The sequence below is a fragment of the Choristoneura fumiferana genome, chromosome 3 (assembly GCF_025370935.1).
Source record: "Choristoneura fumiferana chromosome 3, NRCan_CFum_1, whole genome shotgun sequence".
In the NCBI taxonomy this organism is placed as follows: domain Eukaryota; kingdom Metazoa; phylum Arthropoda; class Insecta; order Lepidoptera; family Tortricidae; genus Choristoneura; species Choristoneura fumiferana.
Window position 1 is genome coordinate 18,377,809 of NC_133474.1, and position 26,229 is coordinate 18,404,037.

General features: G+C 41.4%; 1 protein-coding gene across 1 annotated transcript; it reads right to left on the bottom strand.

Annotated features, from left to right (window-relative positions):
- Positions 1-534: 534 nt before the first annotated feature.
- Set2 (SET domain containing 2) lies at positions 535-26,205 on the bottom strand. Its single transcript, XM_074086066.1, has 21 exons — positions 26,011-26,205; positions 23,627-25,760; positions 23,384-23,512; positions 21,867-22,166; positions 20,666-20,750; positions 20,270-20,425; positions 19,343-19,563; positions 18,295-18,425; positions 17,735-17,865; positions 16,066-16,238; positions 15,602-15,754; positions 14,714-14,864; positions 13,239-13,582; positions 11,604-11,709; positions 10,826-10,976; positions 10,298-10,405; positions 9,548-9,651; positions 5,053-5,208; positions 4,224-4,280; positions 3,977-4,192; positions 535-3,602 (listed from the first exon to the last, which is right to left on the bottom strand). Exons 2-21 carry the CDS (start codon positions 25,726-25,728, stop codon positions 3,444-3,446), a joined length of 5,133 nt encoding a protein of 1,710 aa, XP_073942167.1. The 5' UTR covers positions 25,729-25,760; positions 26,011-26,205; the 3' UTR covers positions 535-3,443.
- Positions 26,206-26,229: the final 24 nt, after the last annotated feature.

Consider the following 26,229-nt stretch of genomic DNA (forward strand, 5'->3'; position numbering starts at 1 on the left):
GATATAATCGCTAAAAGTATATATATATTCATTTATTTATCGTTAGTACTGAACTGCAAGTAAACTCGATTACAGGTCGATTCACAAGAGCTGGCACGAATGGATTGAACGAAAGTAATGTCACTTGGACATTTTTTTACAAAAATGACAGATGAATATCACATTTTCACATTTGTGTGAAGTGTATTCAAATAGGTGTATTCAAATAGGGAAGCCGTGGTGGCCTAGTGGTTTGACCTATCGCCTCTCAAGCAGAGGGTCGTGGGTTCAAACCCCGGCTCGCACCTCTGAGTTTTTCGAAATTCATGTGCGGAATTACATTTGAAATTTACCACGAGCTTTGCGGTGAAGGAAAACATCGTGAGGAAACCGGCACAAACCTGCGAAGCAATTCAATGGTGCGTGTGAAGTTCCCAATCCGCACTGGGCCCGCGTGGGAACTATGGCCCAAGCCCTCTTGTTCTGAGAGGAGGCCTGTGCCCAGCAGTGGGACGTATATAGGCTGGGATGATGATGATGATGATATTCAAATAGGTAACACACAGATACTTTCATTCATTAATTCAATCCATTCGTGCCAGCTCTTGTGAATCGACCTGTACGCAATAACGCGACGCTACTGCGTGCTGTATACCGCATTGTGTTGCCTTGTAATTAATTCGAGTTAATTCAGTAGCCAGATTTGAGCAACTGTAGCGGCGATGTGATAAAACCGCATGCACTATTACACGTGGCAGTTGCGTTGCAGTCAGAACACAGACCTATGAACTTAGTAGACTCAGGAATAAAACATTTTTTTGTATTAGATGCAAGAATGATATTAACCTATTACTGCTTTACTATAGACCGCAGGGTACTTTGGATTTAACTAAAGGTAAATTAATACTCACAAATAATTAGGAACCGATGCAAAGATCATTGGACATACAAATAATTTCCGTCTACTATTAAAATTTCTCGTCATGCTTTTCAATCTAAATGCTTTAAAAATACTAAAACTATTTACTGCGTCGATAATCTACCATATCACCAGTGAAACTTGTTTCAAAAAATATTACGACAGCAAATGCGACCAAAATACACCGAGCGGCAAAAAATCTGGCCCTCAAATTTATACAGGAAAGGTCTCTACACATGACACCGTATCATGCCAAGACCGTAATAGGAACGTGTCAGACAGTGTCAAACGGAATGTCAAACGCATACATGACACGCGACGGCGACGGTTGGTTACCGAAACGTGCTAGTGGACATTGTCTCATTCTTTTCGATACAAAGAATATATCGAAAATACAAACTGATACATGGATGCACAGAAAAACTCAGCATTCCGTGCTGCGTGCTATACCCCTACACTACCACTGGACAGGAGTACAGACACAAATTTCTCCTATGCACCACATATCTCAGCCTGTTTGTTTCTTATTTAGTCACTTAAGCAGCGACACTAGCAACATCTATGTTTTAGCCCTCATCGAGAAACTTTCAACACCCCTTTGGAACTAACCGCTCACCCGGACAAGAGATGTCGCTATTAAGCAATAAAATTAAGATTGTTTTTTGGAGTATCTTTTTATTTTTATTTCCAAAGAATATATTTTTGCCTGACAAGTTGGTATAACGGTCATAGTACGATAGGTCACGGCTGGTTGTCTTCATGGAAAAAATACTCGCATCGTCTCTGACGGTTCGATTATAGAAAATGACAGCTTGCAGGTCCCCCTCGCCTCGTACCGCCTCACTTTTGTCACTTGTCATAGTTGTCAATGCCAACGACAACGTTCATTAGTATCTCTGTATCTGAATATTCTCTTTGGTCTGTGTTCATTACGGTTTCAAAGTTGATCGAGTGAAGTTTTGCGTTGATTAATTTCCGTAGCTCAAATCATCATCAATCATCTCAAAGTTTGAAGGTGTAATAATAGCTTGCAATAATTTACAATAAGTGCTGTGTTGTGAGTTAAATGTGAGTTGTGATAGTAGGCGAAAGGACGTCCATTTCTATAGGTTTCCAAAATCCGAGACAGAACTCAATAAACGGATAGTGTTTAAATTGCGAGAGATTGCGAACTACTTCTTCAACCTAACATTGAGATTATGCACCAACATAATAAATGAAATCCTAAAAGGCACACATGTGATTTGTCTTCAAAATAAGGTTATACAACCCATGCAAGCGAGCGAAAAAATTAAAACGAGATTAAGAAATAAGAGAGTGCAAAAATAATAGTGTTTTTTTTCTTGTCCCGGATGTTTTAATAAATTAAATAATGAATGTACCGAATACGAAGTCAAAAATCTTTTTTGGCATAACAGACGCTGTCACAGCCCCAAGAATTTCACAAGAATTTAAAAAAAGTAACTGTCAAAATGTTTAAGCGATATTCGTATGACGGTATTTTTTCTATGGAAGTTACCCGTCTGAACGTTAGTTCTCTGAGTAGTCTGTGGATATGGTGTAATGTGCAGAGACCTTATTAGGAAATTTTGTACGTAAGGTGGGCCAAATCGGGGCTCGATTTTCTTGTACCGCATCCTCGGAAACTGTATGCGCATGTTTTAGCGTTTTATGAACATTTTCCAATGTGTATGCAAGTAACAAATATTTTTCATCTCCACAGTGTGAGCAAAGGAATATTTTCGCCTTCGTGATTAAAGACAAGTCCATCAAACACTAAACCATACTTTACAGTTGAACGTATACATATTACAATCACCACGGACGCGGGTTTTCTACCACAGTAAAGTATGGTACCATCAGCCAAATAAGCGGTCTATCAATTTTTAAACAAGTTCCTATCAAATAAATACATCGCTAAAGTCGAACTTTCAAGTTGACAGACACGTCTATTGGCATTGTTGTTTTATGACATGCAAACGATTATCAACTATAGGGTGGTAGACCACATATTTGGCTGATGGTACTTACCCTCTGTAATGCTAGACTAGTTCCATACTTACAGTAATACAGTTAATATTAGAACGTTGAAATCATTATATTTTGTAAAGACACATTCACTTTAATTTAACCATTGATATACCTATCAGATGCCACAAGTCCAGCCTTAGGCTGTGTTTCCACCAAAGCGAGGTATACCAATAGAAACACGTTGTCCTCGCACGGCATATCTCTACAGCACACACAACTGAGCGGAGCGAGACGATGTTAATAAAGTCTTTCTATTGTTTCATGAAAAACACATTCCTCGCAACACATTCTCGCACATCTCTGGTGGAAACGGAGCCTTATTGCTATTAAGAAGCTAGCTTAACACCATCTTTAAACTGTTTGACCAACTGCAGAATGAGTCCAACATACAGTCAGTTAAAATGTTCCTGCACTTTATTCCAAATGTTCGCGCACAATCCCGTTTGGTCGAATCTCACCATCATTATTATAATCACTTACATTGAACGAGGGGCGCAGCGCCCCTCAGTAAACGCTAGTCGGCCTCCTCCGCGGGCCTCCTGTAGACAGGGCCAAACTTGGCCATGTACTTCTTGACGAACTCCTTGGCTTTGGAACGGACCGAGTCGGTCACGACCAGCTCGTCCACGGAGCGACAGTGCTTCAGCTCTTTGAGCATCACGAAGTGGGTTAGCTGGGGAAACGGAAATGTTGCTTCTTACACAAGTTGTGCTGTGCACATAAAGCTATTGAGTAATTTAATAATTTTTCATAATCTGTTAAAATACTATTGCTCCCATAAATATTGTATCGACTAACAATTTATTTATTTGAAACCAAGTAAAAGTTATACTCAAGTACCATACCTACACCAAAGAGAAGAAAACAATAATAATATATCTAATATCAGAATCATTCGATTCGTTTGGTGTAAACTACCCAGTTCAACAAATTCAGTAACTCGTCAAGCATTTAACAATTCTTCGAAGTAACTTGAACTTGACCGATCTCGTGAAACAAAACATTATTTGGTTGCCAATCAACCAATAAACATTACAGTAAACCAACCTTCCTAGCGAGATGCTTGAAGTCCGCGGTGCAAGTGATCCGGCCTGCGGGCGCGTCGGAATGCCGGTACGGGTTGAGGTGGTGCACCATGACTCTCGCCATGCTGCTCCTGAAGTGTTCCTTGATCTTGCGAGCGGCCTCGTCCGCGTCTTGGGCGGGCGGGGAGGGCGGGGAGGGCGCGGGCGGGGGCTTCCACCGCGAGAGGTTCGATGAGCGCTGGCTCCTCGACCTCCACAGGGACGACGACCACTTCTTCCTCGATCTCGGGCTCTGAGTCAGAGTCTGAATCGGCTAGCTCGATCATCTGTGGATTTGGAACAATGAGGGCTATCGCGAATGAAATCGCCGCTAGAGGCGCTAGTGTAGCGTGAGGTCTCCGAAATGTCAAATCTCATAGTTTTTGGGTGAGCTACGCGGGTTTATTTATAATTAGAATAATTTTGTGAATATTTTGCAATATTTGAAATTAATTATGGTAAATATGCGTTCCGGGGCAACGAATGTCTGTGTTTTGAGACAGTTTTGTCTTTCTGAAACCTTTGTCCTTCCTTTTTTCCGAACAAAACGGGGACTATGCAACACTGTGGCATGCTCGATATTTTTATGGTACGGTTTTAAGGTGTATTAAATATGATTTTAATCTAAACTTTGTTTTCACACCCGTAATAACAGACTTTGAAAGCCATACTGAAAAACCTCACGCAACAGTGCACCATCTAGTGGGACAAAACACGATAGCCCTCATTATAACGCGGTTGTTAAGTATGTGTCGGATAATGGTACGTCAAAGGCGAAGAAGTAATATGTGAGTCGTATGCAGTATGTGAGTTGATCAACTTTTTTCTTGTACTTTGTTGCATTAAACGTTTTTTATGGTTAAAATTCATCAACAGTACATTTTTGTCGCAGTTTTAACACGTCTCACGGAAGCAAATTCTTTTTTTTTAAAAGATGGTTATGAAGTCCGATTAGAAGACAACTTTCAAACATTAAAGCTTATAAAAAGATGACTCATCAACAACAAACAGGGCGAGCTAATTAAACCGTTTAATTAAAAAGGGTTAAATTGTGTGTACCTTGAGATCTAGTTGCGCGTTGCGCGCGCTGCGCGAGCGCGTCAGCTCGCGCACGCGCTGCAGGAGGCGCTCCCGGCGGCGCCGCAGCTTCTCCTTAGTTTGCTTGTAGCGCTTCACCTCCTGCCTGCCTGCTAGCTTGTCTTCCTCTGTACGTGGCTGAATAACAATCGTATTGCGATTGAATATTTTTGTTTGCGATCAAATGTAGTACGAGTATGTCAATTTTTAAGCCCCATTTAGACCATTGAAGAACTTGCATACAAGTTGCATTACATCGCAGACTATTGACGGACCATGAATTCAGTTGATCAAACAAATACCGCAATGTAGTGAAACTTTAACCTTTTGAACGCCACAGTCGGCAAAACACGACAGCTGAAAATATTGCCATAGGTTCCATGTCGGCATTTCGTGGCGCCTAGGGAACGATTTACAGTTTTTTTTTTGTCGTCTGTGGCCGACTTTGGCGTCCAAAAATGCCTAATTAGCGCTTTACTGCTTTTACCCTAAATTGAATAAAGATTTGACTTTTGACTTATTCCTTCACATTAGCAGACACTGATCCACCCCTTCCCAGAAAAAATCCTTTTAAGGCGTTTCTATCATTCAATACAAATGGAAAATCATCCTCAAAGAAGAATATTTACACACGATATACACAATAGATAGATAACAAATATGTTATAACAAAAACAAAGAAAAATAAAACTAACTTATTCTAAGCCTGTAAACCTATATTTAAAACTATCACCCAGATCGCTACTATTGGACAGGGTGCCATAAGGCTGGCTGCGTTTCCAGCCAATATGTTGATCGAAGAAAGAGCCAGCCTAATGGTGATTTTCCACCGGCGAGGCGAGACGAGAATTGAAACTTGTATGCATTCTCGCGCGCCCACCGCGAGCCGCCGCGGGCGCCTCCATACAAAATTTTAATTCTCGTCTCGCCTCGCTGTGGAAAATCACCTTTATGGTCACCTGTGGAACGGACGCCGTAGGATAATCAACTAAGCTACCACACCTAATACGAAGCATAATACTCTGTATACGCGTAAAGAAGTGGTGGCCTACTGGTTTGACCTGTGGCCTCTCAAGCCGAGGATCGTGGGTTCAAACCCCGGCTCGCATCTCAGAGTTTTTCGAAATTCATGTGCGAAATTACATTTGAAATTAACCACGAGCATTACGGTGAAGGAAAACATCGTGAGCAAACCTGCACAAAACTGCGAAGTAATTTAATAGTGTGTGTGAAGTTTCCAATCCGCAGTGGGCCCGCGTGGGAACTACGGCCCAAGCCCTCTCATTCTGAGAGGCCTGAGCCCAGTAGTGAGACGCATATAGTGTAAGGAGGCGATCGAGGAGACGAGTGAAACTCACGAATGATGCGTAAATACTGTCTATATTGTAAAGCCTTAGGTCTAACTTATAGTCTAAGTTGCATATGTTGGGAGAGTGTGTCTGTGTGAGGTGCAACTCACACTACACCTCCCTCCTTGAAAAAGAAAAAAAATACAAAAAAATTTTTTTTTCGCGGCTTCCTGATAAAAAAATATTAAAATATAATAATCAAACAAAATCATCATCTAATAATATATTAACAGATATTTTTTGAAAAAGAAAAGTCACGTTTTAATATTAGTAAATACCTACAGAAAAATAACATTTTAATCATCAATCAAAGGGAACCATAATATTTTTCTTACAAATATTTAGACTTAAACATAATACAAATCTACCATTCTAAGTAAACATGTAGCTTATCTTTATATTTGCGCGCTTTGCTGACGAGACTTATAGACAATTAGACATTGAATGGTCACAGCTACTAAAATGCAGTGGTTCTGAAATCAATGATAGGTACACTTTATTCGTATTTTATAAATTAACTGAAATTATCTGAATGAAAAAGTTATGCTTAATTAAACCTTTCTTTGCACTAAAAATCGTTTATCTTATTAAAATATTAAAAATGTCACTGACTGTATGTACTTTTTCGAATTTTAGGTACTGTTCGAATGCTGGGTACTGTGCTCTCTGATTACTTCTCTGGGTACTGTGCTCTCTGATTACTTCTCTTTATCATAAATACATAACATAACAACTTAAAAAAAACTTTTGTCTCGTAAATTCTTCGTTCTGTTTCTACCATTTTTTTTAAATGTCTTTTTCCTTATATACTTTCTTACATAATCATTCTGTACTTTTCATATCTTTAATTATAACTCATTTCATACATCTTATACTTCTTATATTTATCAGTGTGCTACTTTGGCATCACTTGTCATTCAAGGTCAAGGTCCACAACACATTTATACATTTCGTGTCCGGCCGGACTTTTCCTTCATATTATTTATTTGTTCAGGATATAAGGTTTTTTTTTATACTTCCGTGCGCGCACATTCATTATTCATTATACATTTATAACAACATTTACTCAGGTAGTTCATTTAACACTTCCTTTCTTTTTTTTCAATCATACCATGTGTCCAAGAATCGTCACGAGTGGTAGCTCGACCAAAACATCATGATCCAATTTCAAGGATTCAGCTACCTGCCCTTATATCCTGGTGGACCTTGGATTATAACTACTTTCTATCCTATAGCCTCTCAGAAAGAAAACTCATTCAAATATCTCACCAAATACTCATTCATTTAAAAACTTCAACTCACAAGAGTTCCATCAACTTTTAAGAGTGGCCTTCTTAACAGCTAATGATAATCCTGATTGTTTCCGCTTTCCCAACCACATACCTAGCATTAAGCTCTCTTTCAAAATCATACGATATCCTAATCAGTCAAAACTTTTCCTTTCCTAATTTAATATATAAACGTCATTCATAACTCAAAACCTACTTTACTTACGTTTCCTCTTATTTCATATTCTAATAACAAAATCATTACCATGTAGTAACAAAAAAATAAAAAATAAAATAACTGTAAAAAATGTTTAAATTGACTCTATTTCTTTCGGCAAATGTAACTTTTTAACTGTCTAATTACTATTGACTTTTGCACTAATAATTTGAAATGGAAGCCAGGTGATCAAGCTAGCAACAATAACAAATTATTTTCAGATCATCCTTTTTATCCGTCTGCAGCTGAATAAAGAGGACAATCATGGCTATTTAAAATAATAATAAAAAAAATCTAACATTTATTTTTAAACTGCCAAGTTCATGTAAAATATATTTCATAACGTTGTAATTAAAACATGCATTAAAGAGCGCACAGTACCTCATTTACCTAGTGAAATGTGAGACGAAATAACACACCTCACATTCCGATCCATACTTGATGACCTATATGGAATCATCAAGCTAAGCGCTGGGAATCTAAACAATGATACTCCTTTTTATCTATTTTAAGACTGCGTAAAGTTAAAGTTTTGTTACTTTGAAAACGAAAATATACTATCTGAAAAACTCTGAAATTAGTAGAAACTCGTCAACAAGCGGCTTTGATGTTACACTTATGATTATATTATTTAGCTTAAATGTAGCACATGACTAATAAAAAAACAATTATTAAAAAAAAAACCTTCTACAGTCCTGTAAATAGTTATCCGACAACGAAAACCACATATTGCAAATATACCTTTCCAAACGATGTTATAAAAAAAACCATTGCTTTGGTTGGCTCCTCACGGACACATGTAGCTCCTTGCAGCGTGTCCGTTTCCATCAGCTCGCCCTCGACGCCGTCCTCTAGCTGCTGCATACCGAAACCTCTCCATCAACTTCTTGCAGCAAACCTCCATAAGTCTTTTTTTCTTTATAGCTTTAAGTATTCTTCTCTTCTTACTTCATCTCATTTTATTCACATTTTCTTCTTATTTTATCTTCATACTTCTTTCATTTCTTCTATTCAATTAATTCTTCATATTTAATATGAATTTTCCTCTTCCTTCTTCAGTAGATTATTTTTATTTTCTTCTTAATCCTTCTGTCGTTTATTTCTTGATTTTTTCCTTCGCCCTTTTCTGTGTTAATTTTCAACAGCGTTTTTTTTTTCTTCTTAAGTTCCTAAATATTTATTATTTATCTTATGATAACTGCTTAGTTCTATATTCTTCCATCTTCTTTCTTAAATTTATTTTCTTAATTAATTTTATAATATTTTAATTAATAGTAGTTAAAGTTCATGTTGTTTTTTTTCATTGTCCGTAAAACACTTATAAAGTTCACATCTTTTCACTTCTTCTAGTCTTTTTCACTTTATTTATATAATAAGTCCGTTAACTAATACTGGTGGCGCAGCGCGCCGCCAGCGCCGCACGAGGCAGCGGCACTGGCAGGGTCGCCATGTAAGGAGGCGATCGAGGAGACGAGTGAAACTCACGAATGATGCGTAAATACTGTCTATATTCTAAAGCCTTAGGTCTAACTTATAGTCTAGGTTGCATATGTTGGGAGAGTGTGTCTGTGTGAGGTGCAACTCACACTACAATAGGCTGGGATGATGATGATTGAAACCAATTGTGTCCTTTGGGTACTTACGCTGATAGGTCGCTCGGACACCAGCCCCGGCCGCCGTTTTCTCGTCTTCACGCTCACCAGCGCGTGGTCCGGTATCAAACCGTTATGCAAATCCTCTTTTATCACTGAAAACAAGATCACCCTTTATAAAATTACCCTCAAGAGCAATACATAGTTCGTCGACGCATCAAACTTTCGGAACGAATAAAGCTGCCTGTCCACTGGAGCGGACCGAGGCAGCGGGCCGAGCGGAGCGAAAATGCGGACTGTGTCTGTCCAATAGGCGCAGAGATAGATATCGGAGCGAAGCGAGAGAGTAATGCGGAACGGAGTTACGGACTGTTTTGCCACTCGTGGAGCTTCCCCGCTCGCCCTCGTTTCTCCGCCCCGCTTCCCTGCTCCTCTTCCTCGCTCCGCTTCCCGGTTTTGTATTAATTTTTAAGTTAGTTAAGTTACCACCTCCCTGTCCACAATTCTGTTGGTGGATTTTTATCTCGCTTAACGCTCAGCTGCCTCGCTCCGCTCCAGTCAACACCTAGCCTTATGCTGGTATATTTTTTGACAAATATCTATTTTTTGACAAATACCACTTCAAACTATGTGAATGAGAGAGCACAGCCGTAAATTAATGGGTTAAAAATACGCAGCTAGAGCCGCATATTGACGAACCAATCAGCGGCTTCGGCAAACGCACCTCTAACCAATCATACGCAACTGTGTTCTTTCAATGCTAGCCCGCTAATCTGAACAGTTCTCTAGCTCTATAATTACCTTCGTAGATGCCGTTAACGCCCTCGACGAGTTTCCCCTTCGGCCGGCGCGACAGGCCCGCCTCGGGAACAGTCGCAAGCTCCTCTTCCTCCTCTGATGAACTGTCGTCTATAAACAAATTAATTGAGACAAAATACCAACTGGGGCTTAGTTGGAGCTTCGACATCTCGTGTAAATAGCGTACCGGTCTACAAAATGTGAATAACCTAGCATTACATTAGTCGCAATTCAATTTTTATTTAGCTTACTGCATGCGTGTCTAATTTTTAGGATTGCCAGAACTACGTTTGCTTTATATTGCTACTGCCAATGGTAGCTGTCTCGATCAGAATTTTAGCCGCCACATCGATGACTAAAGCTATGTACGCACTATGCGGCTAACCGCGCGGTTTTAGCGTGCCGTCTCTATCTAAAGCGATACTTTGAAAAGGGACCTAAAACCGCGCTGTTGGCCGCATATTGCGTAGTACGCAATGCGTACATTATAGCCCTAGTCCCGCCCGGTTAGTGGTGCGTTTGTACCCTTACCGTCATTGGGCGGCGGCGGCGGCTGCCACTGCGGCTGACGCAGTTTCACGTGATAATAGTACGTGCGCCCGCGCTGGTCCAGTGCCGACCGCCACATCGAAGGAAGCACCACTTCCGCAGGCTCCAAAGACTCCTGTCCGATACTGGGGCCCTGGGTGAACATTGTTATGCAAGTTATAAACCTAGAATAAACTATGAATGCCCTTTTTATGCAACTAATGCGTACAGATTGGTAAAAAGCAAATAGTATTATGTTATAGAAGAACAGGTAACAGTAACCCTTAATAAGGTAGAGGCGATTTAGCGACCACTTGCATTGAGTTGGAAACTGAACCTTATTTAATTCATAATACGTCACAATTTCCATTGTAATTATTGAAAATAAAACTAGCTTTTAAAATATTCTTTGTCAGGTATGTATTCGATACCTGCTTTTGATTCTGTGGTAGTATGCTCCAATAAATGGGACCTTATTAAGGGGTAAGCAAAAAATATAGGTACTTATTAAAACATTCTCACTATCATACATTTTATGTTATTTTTCACCACTCATAGAAGATTTTTCGGCACGCCCACTTCGTGACATATACACACAGAGATTGACAAAAAAAAACGAAAAAAAATATGCATGACACGATTGAGTAGAAAGTTACGGTATGAAGGGACAGAATTTCGCACACTTTGTATTCGCATGTTTGTCTACTATAGACAACATATTTTATCTATTGCGCGTCTATAGTCCCATATCTATTTACCACTGACAAATCTAGGATCTCACCGGCAGCATAGCTTCAGCGGGCTGCGGCGTCGGCGGGAAGGCGCCCGGCGGCATCTGCTGGCCGAACATAAAGCCGCCCATGCCGAAACTGCTCATGCCCATAATGCTGGAAAGCATCATTATAATATTGAAAATACAAACTGACACATGGATGCACAGAACAACCAGAAAAAGAGACCAGCGCTGGGAATCGAACCCAGGTCCTCGGCATTCCGTGCTGCGTGCCATACCCCTACACTACCACTGGACAGGAGTACAGACACGAATTTCTCCTATGCATACATATCTCAGGTTGCTTATTTCTACTACGCTACTTAAGCAGCAGCACTCATCGAGAGACGTTACATTCTTTCGGAACTAACCGCTCACCCAGACAAGAGATGTCGCTACTAAGCAATCAAATTATGATTGCTTAGATTAACAATAATAATTCTTTATTTCAGACCAAGTCCCCTGGTGTTGCAGATGTTTATGGACGGTGGTGATCTCTTTCCATCAGGAGACCCACTTGCTCGTTTGGCATCCAGACAAATAAAAAATTAAAAAATAATAAAAAAATATTGTGTTAGTTTACAAGACTTATCCTACCAATATTATAAATGCGAAAATTTGAAATTCTGTTTGTTTGTTCGTGACCTATTCACGTCTAAACCGCTGAACCGATTTAGATGTATTCGGCATACAGATAGTTTGAGTCCCGGGAAGGACACAGGATAAAAAAATTATATGCGGACGCGGTCGTGAGCAGCAGCGTCGTAAATTATAAACGTAAGCTATATTCTAATATTCGAGTGGCGACCACGAACCTGAAGTTACAGTTAAATAATTTCATCACACTTGCTCGTCAATGATGTAATCCATGCCTGTATACTAAAAGACAATGGCCTCAATTGTTCCCGCGGGATTTACGTATAGTTTTCCTCCCCAAGGGAGTTATGACTTTAGTTTTAAAAAAAAAATAGCAGGTACGTCATTTCAGGCTAAAGAGGTTACAAGTCCGCCGTTTTATTTACATCTTTAAAACTTAGCTATAACCTAATTTTACACCATAAAACTTTGCCACGCTTCATAAAACTTCGTTATTTATATATTTTAAATTTATATCAAATTGTTTTGCAATAATTTTAGTAAATATTTTTTTAGCAAGTTGGAATAATCTGGCCGTAAGACCATTCGAATTCTAAACTAAACACGGTGCTTAGTATTATCTATGGTAGACGACTCGAAAAAAGTGACAATCAGAGGGGCTACCACGAAATTCGAAAATCGAAGTTCATATCGTTTTGCTGACGCTAATATTCTTTAATACGAGAGTGAAAGGGACGGTACGATACGAACTTCGATTTTCAAATTTTGTAGTAGCCCCCTGTATTGGCGGGTAGCCATATTTTATTCAGTTGTTTTCTTAGCGTCTAAAGAATAGCTGAGCTTTGACTGTTTGGACACAAAATCCTCGCAATGTGATGAAAATCATTGTGTATCACGGGCCGTAAGGGGATTACAAACTCGGGTCATTAAAAGCCCTCCGCTTCCGGCGTCGGGCTTCTAATAGACTCTCGTTAGTAATCCCTTCTTACGCCCCTTAATGCACAATGTACTATTGTTACTTTTCAGTGCTATTTAATCTGGACTTACTTTGCTTGCGGCATGCAGAACTGTTGCGGGCCCCCGAAAGTGGGACAAAATCCGGGTGGACCCTGGAATTCCCCAGAGGGTCCTATCCACTCCGGGGGTATATCCTGGGGCATGCCGGTCAGCATTCCCGGGGGCATACCGGGAGGCATGCCAGGCGGCATTCCGGGGGGCATCCCTTGGGACATGCCCTGGGGCATCCCTTGGGGCATCCCTTGGGGCATGCCCTGGGGCATCCCTTGGGGCATCCCTTGGGGCATTCCAGGTGCCATACCCGGCGGCATGCCCGGAGGAACCATGGGGGGCATGATATTGGGCGGCGCGCCCATCATGCCTGGTGGAAACATCTGGAAAAATCAGTTCTTTAGAGCGAGATTCGATATTCAAGCGTCGCAGTGATATATAATGATAATGAAATGATATACAGTCATTTGCATTAATATCTGCCACAGTGGGGCGAAAAATATCTGACACTTCCTACCGGCCATAAACCGGGATTTTTAATCCTATGGAAAAAATGTAAACAAAGGTGTTGGCTGTTATCAAAAAACATTTGCAGAATTCAAGATATTTTATTCTTTCCACATTTGCCAGAAATCGACTTCCGGTTAAAAAACTGTATTGCTTAATCAAGATAAAATATTTTAATTTACTGATGAATACTTTACTTTGGCATTTACTACGCTTTGATATATTAATTTACAAAGAGAGTACTGTTTTCGTATGCATAATTTATTTATTGTCCTGGTATTATACCCCAATTTTAAGCTGTGGGCCGCTTGACGCGAGACGTCACTCAATGCACTAACATTCGAGACTGAATTCGTAATCGTTTTCCAGTGACTCTTGTTGTTATTTTTTTTACTGTCGACATTGTTGTTATATTTTTATTGTAGTTAAGTTGTTCATTGTTACGTTTTCCGTTGTTTTTCGTTCATTTTAGTATGAAAGGATGGACTCCAGTCCGAGTATTTCTCGGTCAAAAGACGACTTGTAAGTTGTCTTCCGTAGAAACGGCTCATTTATCGAAAATAGAAAAAAACATGGCAACAACAGAACTTTGTATAATATTTCTAGAGGGCCCATACCTTGAAATCCTCTGTAATGTCACTTAGACAATGACGAAACTTTGTTTACATATTTTCCGTGGGATTAAAAATCCGGGTTAAGAAATAGTCGTATCAGATATACGCACACTTTGTGTCATATTAGGACTGGGCTACATCGCTCAAAAAACAGATAACCGTTGGGGGAGAAAAGTTCTCGAGTGGCGGCCACGAACCGGAAGACAAACGTTGGCAGGCCTCCCACTAGGTGGACTGACGACGTGACAGTTGCGGGCATTCGGTGGATACAAGTGGCGAGTTGTCGTTCATTGTGGCATTCGGGGAGGCCTTTGTTCAGCAGTGGACGTCTTCCGGCTGATGATGATGCTGGTGAGTGTGCGGGTTCGAGTAACGCTTGAGCGGTTTCCCTACCTGTGGGTAGGCGGCGGGGTCGGGCCAGTAGTGTGTGTAGTGATCCCGTTGGCGGCGCGTCTCGTCGGCGGCGGCGGCTGCCTCGGCAAAGGCGCGCCGCCGCTCCTCCTTGCTCATAGGAGGCACGGCTGCTAGCACGCGCTCGTTGAGTCTGCGTATGACAAACACATCTCGTAAGGCCACTGGCCACTGTTGTATGGCTACATCGCCTGACAAGTGTCCGGTGCATGTACACCATACAACACCGCAAGTCCGGCAAAAAAACGGTCCGTTGTCCGGTGAAAACAACGGACGTCTATAAGCAGCCTAAACGGCCACTTGCACAGCCCAGGGTTAAAAAATTAAATCGTTAACCGGGGGTTAGGAATGACAGTTCCTTAACTAATGTTAATCCTTAGAGGAGAACCGATGTTATTTTAATTGTTGTTTTTATTCATTTCATGACATTCTTAGAATTTTATTTTTTATATTATTATTAGTTTTATTTATATTACGTTTGACGACTTCAACATCAAATCTTGTAACTTGTCATTTATGTAAATTATAATGTAATACATATTAGATTGAATGAACAAATAAACTAAAGGTTTTTAACTAATGTAATATCGCATTTACGCGATAAGGCCGCCTATTGTCTACCCTGCATTTTGTACCTTTCAAAATTTTGTACTACCTATTTGTGGTGTGCAACAGTAGCGAAGCGTCCATAGAACCCCATTCCCACCGGCTTGCCTAATATTGACAAAATACGACAACAGGACGCAAATTATTTATGAAGGATGTGGGCGATCTTTACTTCGGCTTTACCACGGAAATATCTGACGCTCCGCCACTGGTGTGCAATAAATAATATTTGTATTGCATTGTATTGTAATAAATAAAACTAACCTTATGCTCCTCCTGCCTTCTGGGCTGCCTCTTCTTTTCCTTCTATCGCGATCGTCCTTTTCGCGATCCCGGTCGCGGTCTCTGTAGCGGTCTCGCTCCCTTTCCCTCTCTCGCTCGCGCTCCCGTTCTCTATCCCTTTCGCGCTCTCTGTCCCTGGGGAAGCGTAAAACTCTTGTTTCAAAAAAAAATTGAATAATATTACATTTGTTTTTCACTGTCGATTTTAACAAACTTTAAAAAAGGTAGGTTGTATATTCGATTGTATGTAACGGACTAACAGAAAAACACATCATTATACATTTTTGACTCAAATGCGACGGGGATTTAAGAATACAAAGGACAAATTGTCTGATGCACATGGTATCACAATCGTTTTCACCATTTCTTTCTATGAAACGGTATAGTACGAGGGCTAAAAAGAGATAGTGAATGCATTCGCCAGCGCAAAACCGTCTAACATTTACCTCTCTCGCTCGCGCTCGCGCTCGCGCTCTCTGTCCCGCTCGCGTTCGCGGTCGTCGCGGCGGTCGCGGTCGCGCGAGCCGCTCGAGTCTGCGGCGCGACGCTCTACGTTCGCTTGCCGCTCGTGCTCTTTCATCTGCTGGATACGCTCTTTTTTGGGAATTTTGAACACCTCCTAGAATACAATGTTAGCTTTATTATAACATTAAGAATAATTTTATTGCAGATTAAGCCCATCGTTTTGAAAGTAGATATGTCGGCGGCCGATCGTAAAATCCGTCAGATCATTCCGTCATGATATGCCATCGTACGCAGTTCACCTAGTGAAATATCAATACGATCCAGAGACAATAAAGCACGCTATTCGTTAGCAGATATGTCATCATCGTCAGATATTCCATTTCATGATATGCCTATAAGTTGGCCAGGCTATCACGATGGCCTGAGAAACAATACGTCAGATCGATTAGAGCAATGCATTCGTCGATATTCCTAGCTTTGACCGGGCACATCGTGATATGCGGTACACGAAGCGAGGAGAGCGAATTGTGACGCGAGCGTGCCACGGCAGCGGCCGGCGAAGTGCCAGAACCGATATGGCGGCGTTTCATGATATGCCTAGGAATTTCATGATCTGCCTAAACTTGCGAAATCATTAAATGGCGGCGTTTCATGATATGCCTAAACATCACTAGGCAAATCGTTAAACGGTGAGTTATTAACGATATGGCGGATGTCTCTTAGCCAATTCATGAAATAGCGCCATTTCACGATATGCCTAGGAATTTCGTGATCTGGCAGATTTTACGATCGGCCGCCGACAGATAAAGTAAATATAAGTTAAAACTATGTTCCTGCAGTGAGCATTTTTTGGAGGGCGCGAAACCATTTAGCCAATAAGGCAGTATGTTTTCTCGAGTAAAATCTTGAGCATCAAACGTTCGCGCAATATTGCGGACCGCCATTTTGTTCAGCCAGTTTACCTGTCATTGCATATCCTATCTTAGGCCTAACGCAATAAGGTTTTTATTACATTGGTGCTAACACTCCGTTTAATTTGGCACTTGTCAACACTCGTCTGCCGGGGCGGAGATTGCCGGTATAACTTATATTTGTGGTACAATTAGAATCATCGAATAAATCCACTGCTATGACGCACTAGTGGCATGCGTCAAAAGTGCGTCTCACCTACGATCGCGGTACAAATCTCAATTCAGTAGGACTAAGCAATAGACATAAAATCCGACGCGCTCCGTCCAGTGCAACTCGCTCGACTCTAATGCACAAATACAACTACCAACTCGGCTTGCACGCATTACAATAACGCCTGTAGAGATCCCTCAATTGTGACCTGTCCTCACACAGATAACGTGAATTATATTTTTTCCTTTATTCGACTGGATGGCAAACGAACAAGTGGGTCTCCTGATGGTAAGATATCACTACCGCCCATAAACATATGCAACACCAGGGGTATTACAGATGCGTTGCCAACCTAGAGGCCTAAGATGGGATACTTCAAGTGCCAGTAATTTCACCGGCTGTCTTACTTTCCACGCCGAAACACAACAATGCAAGCACTGCTGCTTCACGGCAGGATTGGCGAGCAAGATGGTGGTAGCAATCCGGGCGGACCTTGCACAAGGTCCTACCACCTGCAAAAAAATATACCTTCAAGCTAGACCACCGTTCCAGCAACTGGTTGGACAGATCTCTGACTCTTTCCATTATTGCCGCATTTTCTTTGTTTTTCTCTGGGGCGCTGTCCTCTAGTGTTCTGTTGGGAAGTTCGACTGGCAAACCTGAGGATCAAGACACATTATTATACAAGGCAGCAGTATGAACAGGTCCCTTGCAATAGGAATGATGACCTTAGAACTATAAATTCAAAGACGCTTCTCCAGTAAAAAAACTCTTTTTAGCCCTGAAAACAAAATGAATAGGATGGTATTTAATGTTGATGTGCACTTTTTTTTCTTTAACTGTAAGGGATACTTTTTCATGTCAAATAAACTCAATTACTTTAACGCACTAGTGTACAGTCAGCATCAAAAGTAGCTGTACACTTTCGTACTTAGTCGTTTTACAGCCACATACTAAACGCAATGCAAGATTGTCAATGTGTCAATGCGACAGAGTAAAAAAGTGATCCGCTACTTTTGATGCTGTCTGTACTACCTCATATTGTTTCAAATATAGTCAACAAGAAAAAAACACGGTGTTTTGCTAACCAGTAGCTTCATCGATGTATTCCTGCGGCGCGTCAGCGAGCCACCGCTCCACGATGGTGAAGAAGCGGCTCTCGGAAACCATCGTCTTGTTGGTGATGGGCAACCGGTCCACAGTCTGCAGCATTTCTAGCCTGCAGACAGTACTCATATTAATACCACCGAGACCCAAAGGACAGTTCGATAGACAGGCGGGGTTCTGAAGTGTTTCCAAGCATCGGTTCTCGTGTGTTACGAGAATATAATATGTCAGTCAGTTAAAGACCTCAATCACCACTGCGTTTTGCGTGTGCTCGCAGATTTGCGATTGGTTTTAGTTCCTGGACATAAGCCGTAGACTTTCGTAACACACGGGATATGGCGATTTAAACGACTCAAAACCCCACCCAGATAAGCTAATTGTTATCAGTACTGATAGCTTCCTCAAAATGCGCCACGACCAACGATCACTTGGGCATTTATATAATACAATGAAATGTTATTTTACCACCATCTAGTGCCAGAGACCATCCACCACTGGCTTCCCATCAATCAAAATGCAAGATCAGTTCACTTTAGATTACCTGATAATTACAATTAATTAGTCCGCAATGAGACCAGAAATGCCAGATCTCTCAATTTTATAATACGGAAGTTCACGTTATCACACAAATTACAGCTCTGTCTACTGCCGCCGCGTCTTCACGCGAACCACCATACAGTCGAAGTGTTTGCCTTTTTTTCGCACTGGTGCGCGGCTTCTAGGTAGTTTACGGTTTTTTAACGAATTGTTGCCGTTGGCCACAGATGGCTTTTATAGCTTACCGGAGAAAAGGCAAACTGCCAGACGAGCCGCTCAGCAAGGGGTAATTTTAATTTAAACCGACCTCGGACTTTGACACTAAGGGAGAGTTTTGCAAGTAATCGGAATTTTAATACTACATCATTTCGGAAAGATTATTTTAGTCCCAACTGAGAAGAAGCGACAAGAAACTGAGTCGGATTGAAGTCTGATTGGACCTACCCGGGACGTGCCGGTATTGGTTAAAATCGTTTGAGGGTAATGCTTTACCTGAAGTCTGGCGTCGCGTCAGCACACCACGGCGCCAGCAGCCTCAGGCCGCGGTAGTCCAGGAACAGGCGGCGACACGGCAGGTCTGCGTCGCGCAGCAGCCGCAGCAGCGCCGCCTGGGCACGGCGCGTCTTTGCGCGGACCACTGTACGGGACAGACGGAGCGTGTGGCTTTGGTTCTTGACGCCTGTGCGGTTCAGAGCTTCGAGGTCTTCTTCGATCTGTGGATAATGATTAAAGTATTAAAGAGTCACAGTGACTTGAATAAAGAAGACTTGACTAAATAAAAATGTAAAAAAAAAAAAAGATTTCCCTGTTTGGCCCACTTGTGTGAAGAATGCAAGGGTGTTGCGAATATTCGCATAATCAATTCAGATGATCATGTGGATGCGGATATAATAGAACACGGGTCGTGACTAGAATGAAATATGGGGGGAACCGGCAACTGGTGCGTACCGTATGCAGATAGATACTCATTGACCGATAGAGACGATTTTTTTTTACATCATTTGTGTCTTTGCGACCGGCAAGCACAACGTAGGACGTCCACCAACGAGATGGACGGATGACCTGGTTAAAGTCGCGGGTTCACGGTGGATGCAAGCCGCTTCCAACCGAGGCAACTGGAGGTCTATGGGGGAGGCCTATGTCCAACAGTGGACTTTCTGTGGCCGATATGATGATGATGATTTATCTCCTTTTTTTACACCATATTCTCAATAAAAAATCAACCACTCTGTGGAACCCTGTCGCAGGGAGCCTCTGCTGCGCCCTTACCAAGTTTTTTTTTATAAATGCGGCAAATGCTGACTGCGACAGAATTCTACCGAGTGTCACGCACGAACTTGTCAAGGTATAGGTATCATTCAATTTATGAATACTCTTCAATATCAAGGTATTCCTAGATTGTTCAGTTAATTGGCTTACATCAGCATCCTGTTCTAAGTCAGCCTGCGCCTTGTAGGTGCGGTCGCGCTTGGGGCGGCGCGGGCGCGGGCGCGGCGCGGCTGGCAAATCGGCCGCCAACGGCTCCTCCGACACCGGCGCCGCCGTCTTTGATGTCGACACGTCGTCATCCTCCTCCTATGATCGTTATGGAAATAACTGAGTTATATAAGGCCTTACAAGTCAAGGAAGCAAGCCACTACGCCAGTGACCATTAGAAAATTTGTTGACCAGTAAGGTCTTTGTTGTCAACGCCAGGCTTCCACCCGTGGACCTTCTAAACCCAATGTGGCGAAAAAAGATTTTTGTGGCTCAACACAACTGAAGCCTTTTGTCTTACACGATTTCTAGATTTCTAAATCGGGCTTAAAACTATACCTCCTCATCGTCCTCTGAGTCGGGCTCGGCGCCGATCCACCCGCGGCAGCTGGCAGCTCCGCAGTAGCAGCGCTGCGCCTCTTTTCTGCACAACAATTAGCCCTGTAACCTCTGTCCACCCCACACGACATACACCTCTACTGGAATAGGCACAAATTGTACAATGTAGATTGAACTTTTGATATAATGTAGGTAATGCAGTCAATTAGCCGGGAATTGACTTAGCATTTAGTACGTGAATGATTATTCGTTACATTACGCCCCTAGGTACTCCACTTCCGTGCCGAAAGCCGAAAGTGATTCATAATGCTATATTTACACGCTTACCGAGACTTGGCAAACGTCTACAAGCTCTAAGCCTATACAAACGCTTAATTGCCATTTATACGTGGACCTCGTTGCTTCAGCTCTTGAGTTCGGCGTGACATGTTTATTTCCAACGAGTAAAAAAGTCTGAAGTGTTTGGCGCATGCTTCCTTCCGTCCGGATCGGTGACAAGATCTTGCAAGCTCTCGCAAGGCAAGCCAAACTCCCCAGTTCACACGCTTGTGCTTGTGAAAGATTGTCGAAGCTTAGCAACCGTCTAAATGTACTATAAGATAAGGGTCTATGCTAGCTGACGCGCAGAAAAATAGTATGAACAGCGCGAACTGCACGCGACGGATTTTACTTGTACCCTACGAATAAATAATAAGTCAGGAATTGTAACTGCGCTAGAAAAATGGCCTCGCGTGTCCTAGGCGTGTCCTAGGCGGGGCTTAAAAACCGTCATTTGTCGTGCATCTGACATTGCATCACGCGCACAAACCAAAATTGTTCCTGAATTTTAACCAATCAACAAGCACGTCTATTTGCAACCTCGAAAATGATTCTTATTTAAATCATAACTTTTTGGTTTAAAGTATGGCCACATTTTGTGTGGTATTTGTTCCTAGTTACGCTTCCTGACTTATTATTTATTCGTAGCTTGTACCTACACCCGCAGGCGTGCGCCCGCTCCGTGCACCCGCGCCTACTAGCGTAGGCCCTCAGGTTTGATGTAACTAGTGCCACGGCTCACCAAGATTTTAACGATCCATGAGACAAATTTTTAAAACTTGCCTAATTTAGAAAAAGCATGCTCCAACGACGTCGTTATTCTGGAGTCCAGTTACAATTGTAACAACATTGTTAAATTAAAAAAGATTAAAAAAACACTCACCCAAACCGCTTGAACTGGTAATCAAAAGTGATCTCTTCACCAGCTATAATATCCCTTTTGCTAAAGAACCCTATTCTGAGTTCTCCGTTAACTGTCCACTTCTGAGTCTCCGCGTTTGGATCGCAGGAGTGGTTGATGAAGCGCGATATATTGCCTTTCATGGTCGCGTCGATGACTGTGTCGCCTTTCAGGGACATGAAGTAGTGATGGAGGTTGTTCTCGTCAGAATAGGTCTGTGCGCGCTTGTAGAACTGTTCGTAGTCTAACACCTCGCCTACGTATTCCATCAGGAAGTCGCCACTGTAAAAGTTTTAAAAAAAGTTGAAAGTTTATACATTAACTAATAGGGCATGCAATACCGCGTAACTTACATTTTCATCTCTCCTGTTCGAAAAGTTTAATTTTTATGGGAAGATAGCCGGGTGGAAAATTGCGTTTTCATCTCTAGGATGGAAAGCAATTTTTTTTTTAATTTTTTCGATTAGCCACGGAGTCGAAGATAATGAGGGCTATCGTTTTTTATCTCACTAGATGGCGCACTGTTGCGTGAGGTTTTTAAGTATGGCTTTCAAAGTCTGTTATTACGGGCGTGAAAACAAAGTTTAGATTAAAATCATATTTAATACACCTTAAAACCGTACCATAAAAATATCGAGCATGCCACAGTGTTGCATAGTCCCCGTTTTGTTCGGAAAAAAGGGAGAACAAAGGTTTCCAAAAGACAAAACTGTCTCAAAACACAGACATTCATTGCCCCGGAATGCATATTTGCCATAATTAATTTCAGATATTGCAAAATCTTCACAAAATTATTCTAATTATAAATAAACCCGCGTAGCTCACCCAAAAACTATGAGATTTGACATTTCGGAGACCTCACGCTACACTAGCGCCTCTAGTGGCGAATTCATACGCGATAGCCCTCATTGGGACCCATTACAGGTAGTTTTTGAGCTGGTCACGATTTGAAATGGGTCTAGACTAGGGTTGTAACAGAACTTGTAAAGTTCTAAACTACTAGGTTAGAATTTTCCTTTTTTAGATTTAAATCAAGTTCTTTTAAACAACGAGTAGTAGGATTTTTGTTTTTTTTATTTATACTTGGTTAAAATGAACCATGAATAAAATGAGCACAAGATAAAACATCAGTTTATCATTTCCGGTAAAACGATAAGTTTAGTACCTATAAGGATATCCGTGCCAAAAACAGTGTTTTTTTTATTATCTATCATATACCTAATCATTACCGTTACCCTACCTACATTCCTCGTCACGTTTTTTCAATCAAAAATTATCTAAGGCTTTACAAAAATAAAGAAAGTCGTAAGAGAATTTTAACAATTTTCAAACTTCTCACTATTCATTTTATCACGCCAAGAATTCGCTTTGCGTCAAGCTAGTTATTTAAAAAATTTAATATGTATAATTCCACGTCACGCAAGTTTAATGATTTTTTTACGGTTTCGAGTTATTAAATAATCGCTGAAGCAATCATAATATAGTGAAAAAGCACGTACGATGCGATATCGTCGGCGGCTTCCACACCGCATCCCTTCTTGTCTGCATAGAATACTTTCAATGCCCCATTCTCACGTCTCTCGAATCTTCTATTAGTACAGCGGTCACCAACAGGACATCGTGAATTACTGCAAAATATGAGAATTATATGGATGTGTTACTGTTAGTATCATTAAAAAAAGGTACATAATTCAGCCATAATATATGTAGTGAAGATAAACTGTATGAATTGTATACTATACCATTCAATCATGAGCAGTCTATTTAAACAGTCTTCTCCGCACCCCAGCTCCCCTCTTTCAATCTCTTCTTTGGTCATAAAACAGTCACAGATCATTTTCTTTGTATCCTTACTGATCATGCGCTCACACAAATACTCATTCTCATCCAAATGCTGGAATTGCTGCATTCTTTCATCTATTATTTTATCATAAGCTTCCTTACTCAAAGCTAGTACAGCTTCATCTACATCAGGGTTCAGGGCTTCAGGTACAGGGTGCAGTCTCTGTGGTAAGCTTGGACTGGCTAGTGGAGAGTTAGCTGGGGAGTTGGCCCCCATTTCCAATTCACTAGACCGTCGCCATCGCGATTTAACTTTAACTGGTAAATCTGAAGGCACAGGAAACGAAGGAGAGTTAGGCCCATTATTCACCGTTGCTTCTCCAGATTTCTCTTGACTGTCAGAACTGTGCTCCTCAAGCTTAAGCTTTGTCTGGGTAATTAAAGCTTTCTTCAGTGGTGTCTTCACTAATCCATACCCTTTGGACTTTTGTTTCTGACTACTGATAGTCTTAATTCGGCTTGATCGACGCACACCAGTCGGGGAAGACTCGGCTGATTCATTCGAGAAGTTAATAGCTGGTTCTGCAGCTCTTGAAGAGTTACTGTCATCAGACAATATTGAACTGGGTGTTAAACTTGGATCTGGTCTACCCAAAACCTCTCCAGTACTTTCTTTTGATAGTTGTTGGTCAGAGATTTGAGCTCTAGTCCCTGGTTCGCAGCAATCCATTGATAATGAATTAGTGACCGAAGTGTTGATGTTAAGATTTTCAAAATGTTTTTGAAACTCACTATCTTGTTCTTTCTTTTCTGCCCTCTGCTCTTTGTTCTCATCATTTGGACTGTCAAGGTTCATATTATAATACAATTCATGATGGTCATCTTCAACTATTTGGACTATGGTGATTAGTTCTTCATCATCACCTGCATATTCCATTTGTTCTTGTTCAGCTGTGATGACTGAATTCACATTTTCTTTGTTAACAAAGTTTCTCTCTTCTGTGTGATCTAATCTCTTTTCTCCTATTTCTGTATTCAATGCAATCGGATCTGCTGTTACAGCAGTTGAATAATTTTCAGATGATTTGTTAGTACTTGGCTGTTCAGGAGGCATTGGAATATCATTTAATAAAGGAATACCCATTGGTAAACTGATCGCATTAGTCATTTGCAATTGTGGATATAATGTATCTGATGGAAATGGGATATCAGCAAGAGGAGGCGCACTGGGAAAGGGAATCTCTGAAACTAGGGGAACTTCAGTCTGAAAAGATATTTCTGAAGAGATTGGCTGTTCAGTGGGTAATGGTATGTCAGAAGGATTCAGTATACCAGTAGGTAAAGGAATTTCAGAGGGTAAAGGAATCTCACATATCCTTGGTGTTCCACATGGTAAAGGCACTTCAGAGATCAAAGATGGCTCACAAGGAAGAGGAATCTCAGAAGTTTCAGGCAAATTACTTATAACCGGTAACTCCTTTGTTGGTTGCATTTCATTTGTGATTGGAACTTCTGAGTTAATTGGCAGTGTGTTTAACATTATCACAGGAGACATATTTGAGCTGTTAATCTGGCTTCTGGCATTAGGTAAGTTATTCAGTGATTTGAAATTTACCACACCACTGGCAGTGTCTGATTGAGTATCAATCGCTGCATTAGAGTCTGATTCTGAACTAGCACATGGGTCAACAACCCTTATTTCCACACTGCTATTAGTTTCACTATCACTCCCGACATCATATCTTCTGTTGAAGGAGTCTTCATTGTTGAATAGACAGCGATACTTGCCGAATTTCTTGTGTAGTACTACAGTAGGTATAGGGGTTGGTTTCACAGTCTGATGGACTTGTGGTTCCTGTGATTCTGATGCTGGGGTATCTGGGGTCTCTGCGGCGGGCGTGGAGGGCTCGGCGGGCGGGTCTAGTTCGGCGGGGGCTTCGGGCGCGGCGGGCTCAACAGAGGTCGACGACTCGCCTTCCGCGGCCGCGGCCGCAGCCTGCTTGCCTCGTCGGGGCATCCGCCGCGTCGCGGGCTTCGCTGCTGCCTTCCTTCGCCTTGCCATCGTTCCACTTGGTCCCCACAACGGCTATGAACCTACCAACATCAAAATACAAAGCATCGATTAAATACAATGACCTCTTTCGATCGTTATTGTTTCTTAATGCCTGTCAACGCCACATGGTATTTTTATGATTTTACAATATTATGCCTAATTTGATATTCGAACAATTATTTTTAATCATTTTACGACCATGTACATGTTAAGGCCATTTTACAAAATTTTGCTACCATATCCACCGGTTGAAACAGCTTAGCTTATGTTAATGAAATTATGAATACATACCATTACTTTCTTAAATCTAGCAATATTCTTACAGTCATTGAAGTTATGTTAATAGCACTAACATATTTCATAGTATATCAAAGAAATTTATAAAAATTATCAGCCAAGCGAGTTATTTCCCTAGTTCATTAATTTTTTTTAATAATTATGGCAGCGCAGCCATCTAGCTAGACTAGTGTTGTGAGTGAAAACCGGTACAAAACACGAGCGAGAGTAAAG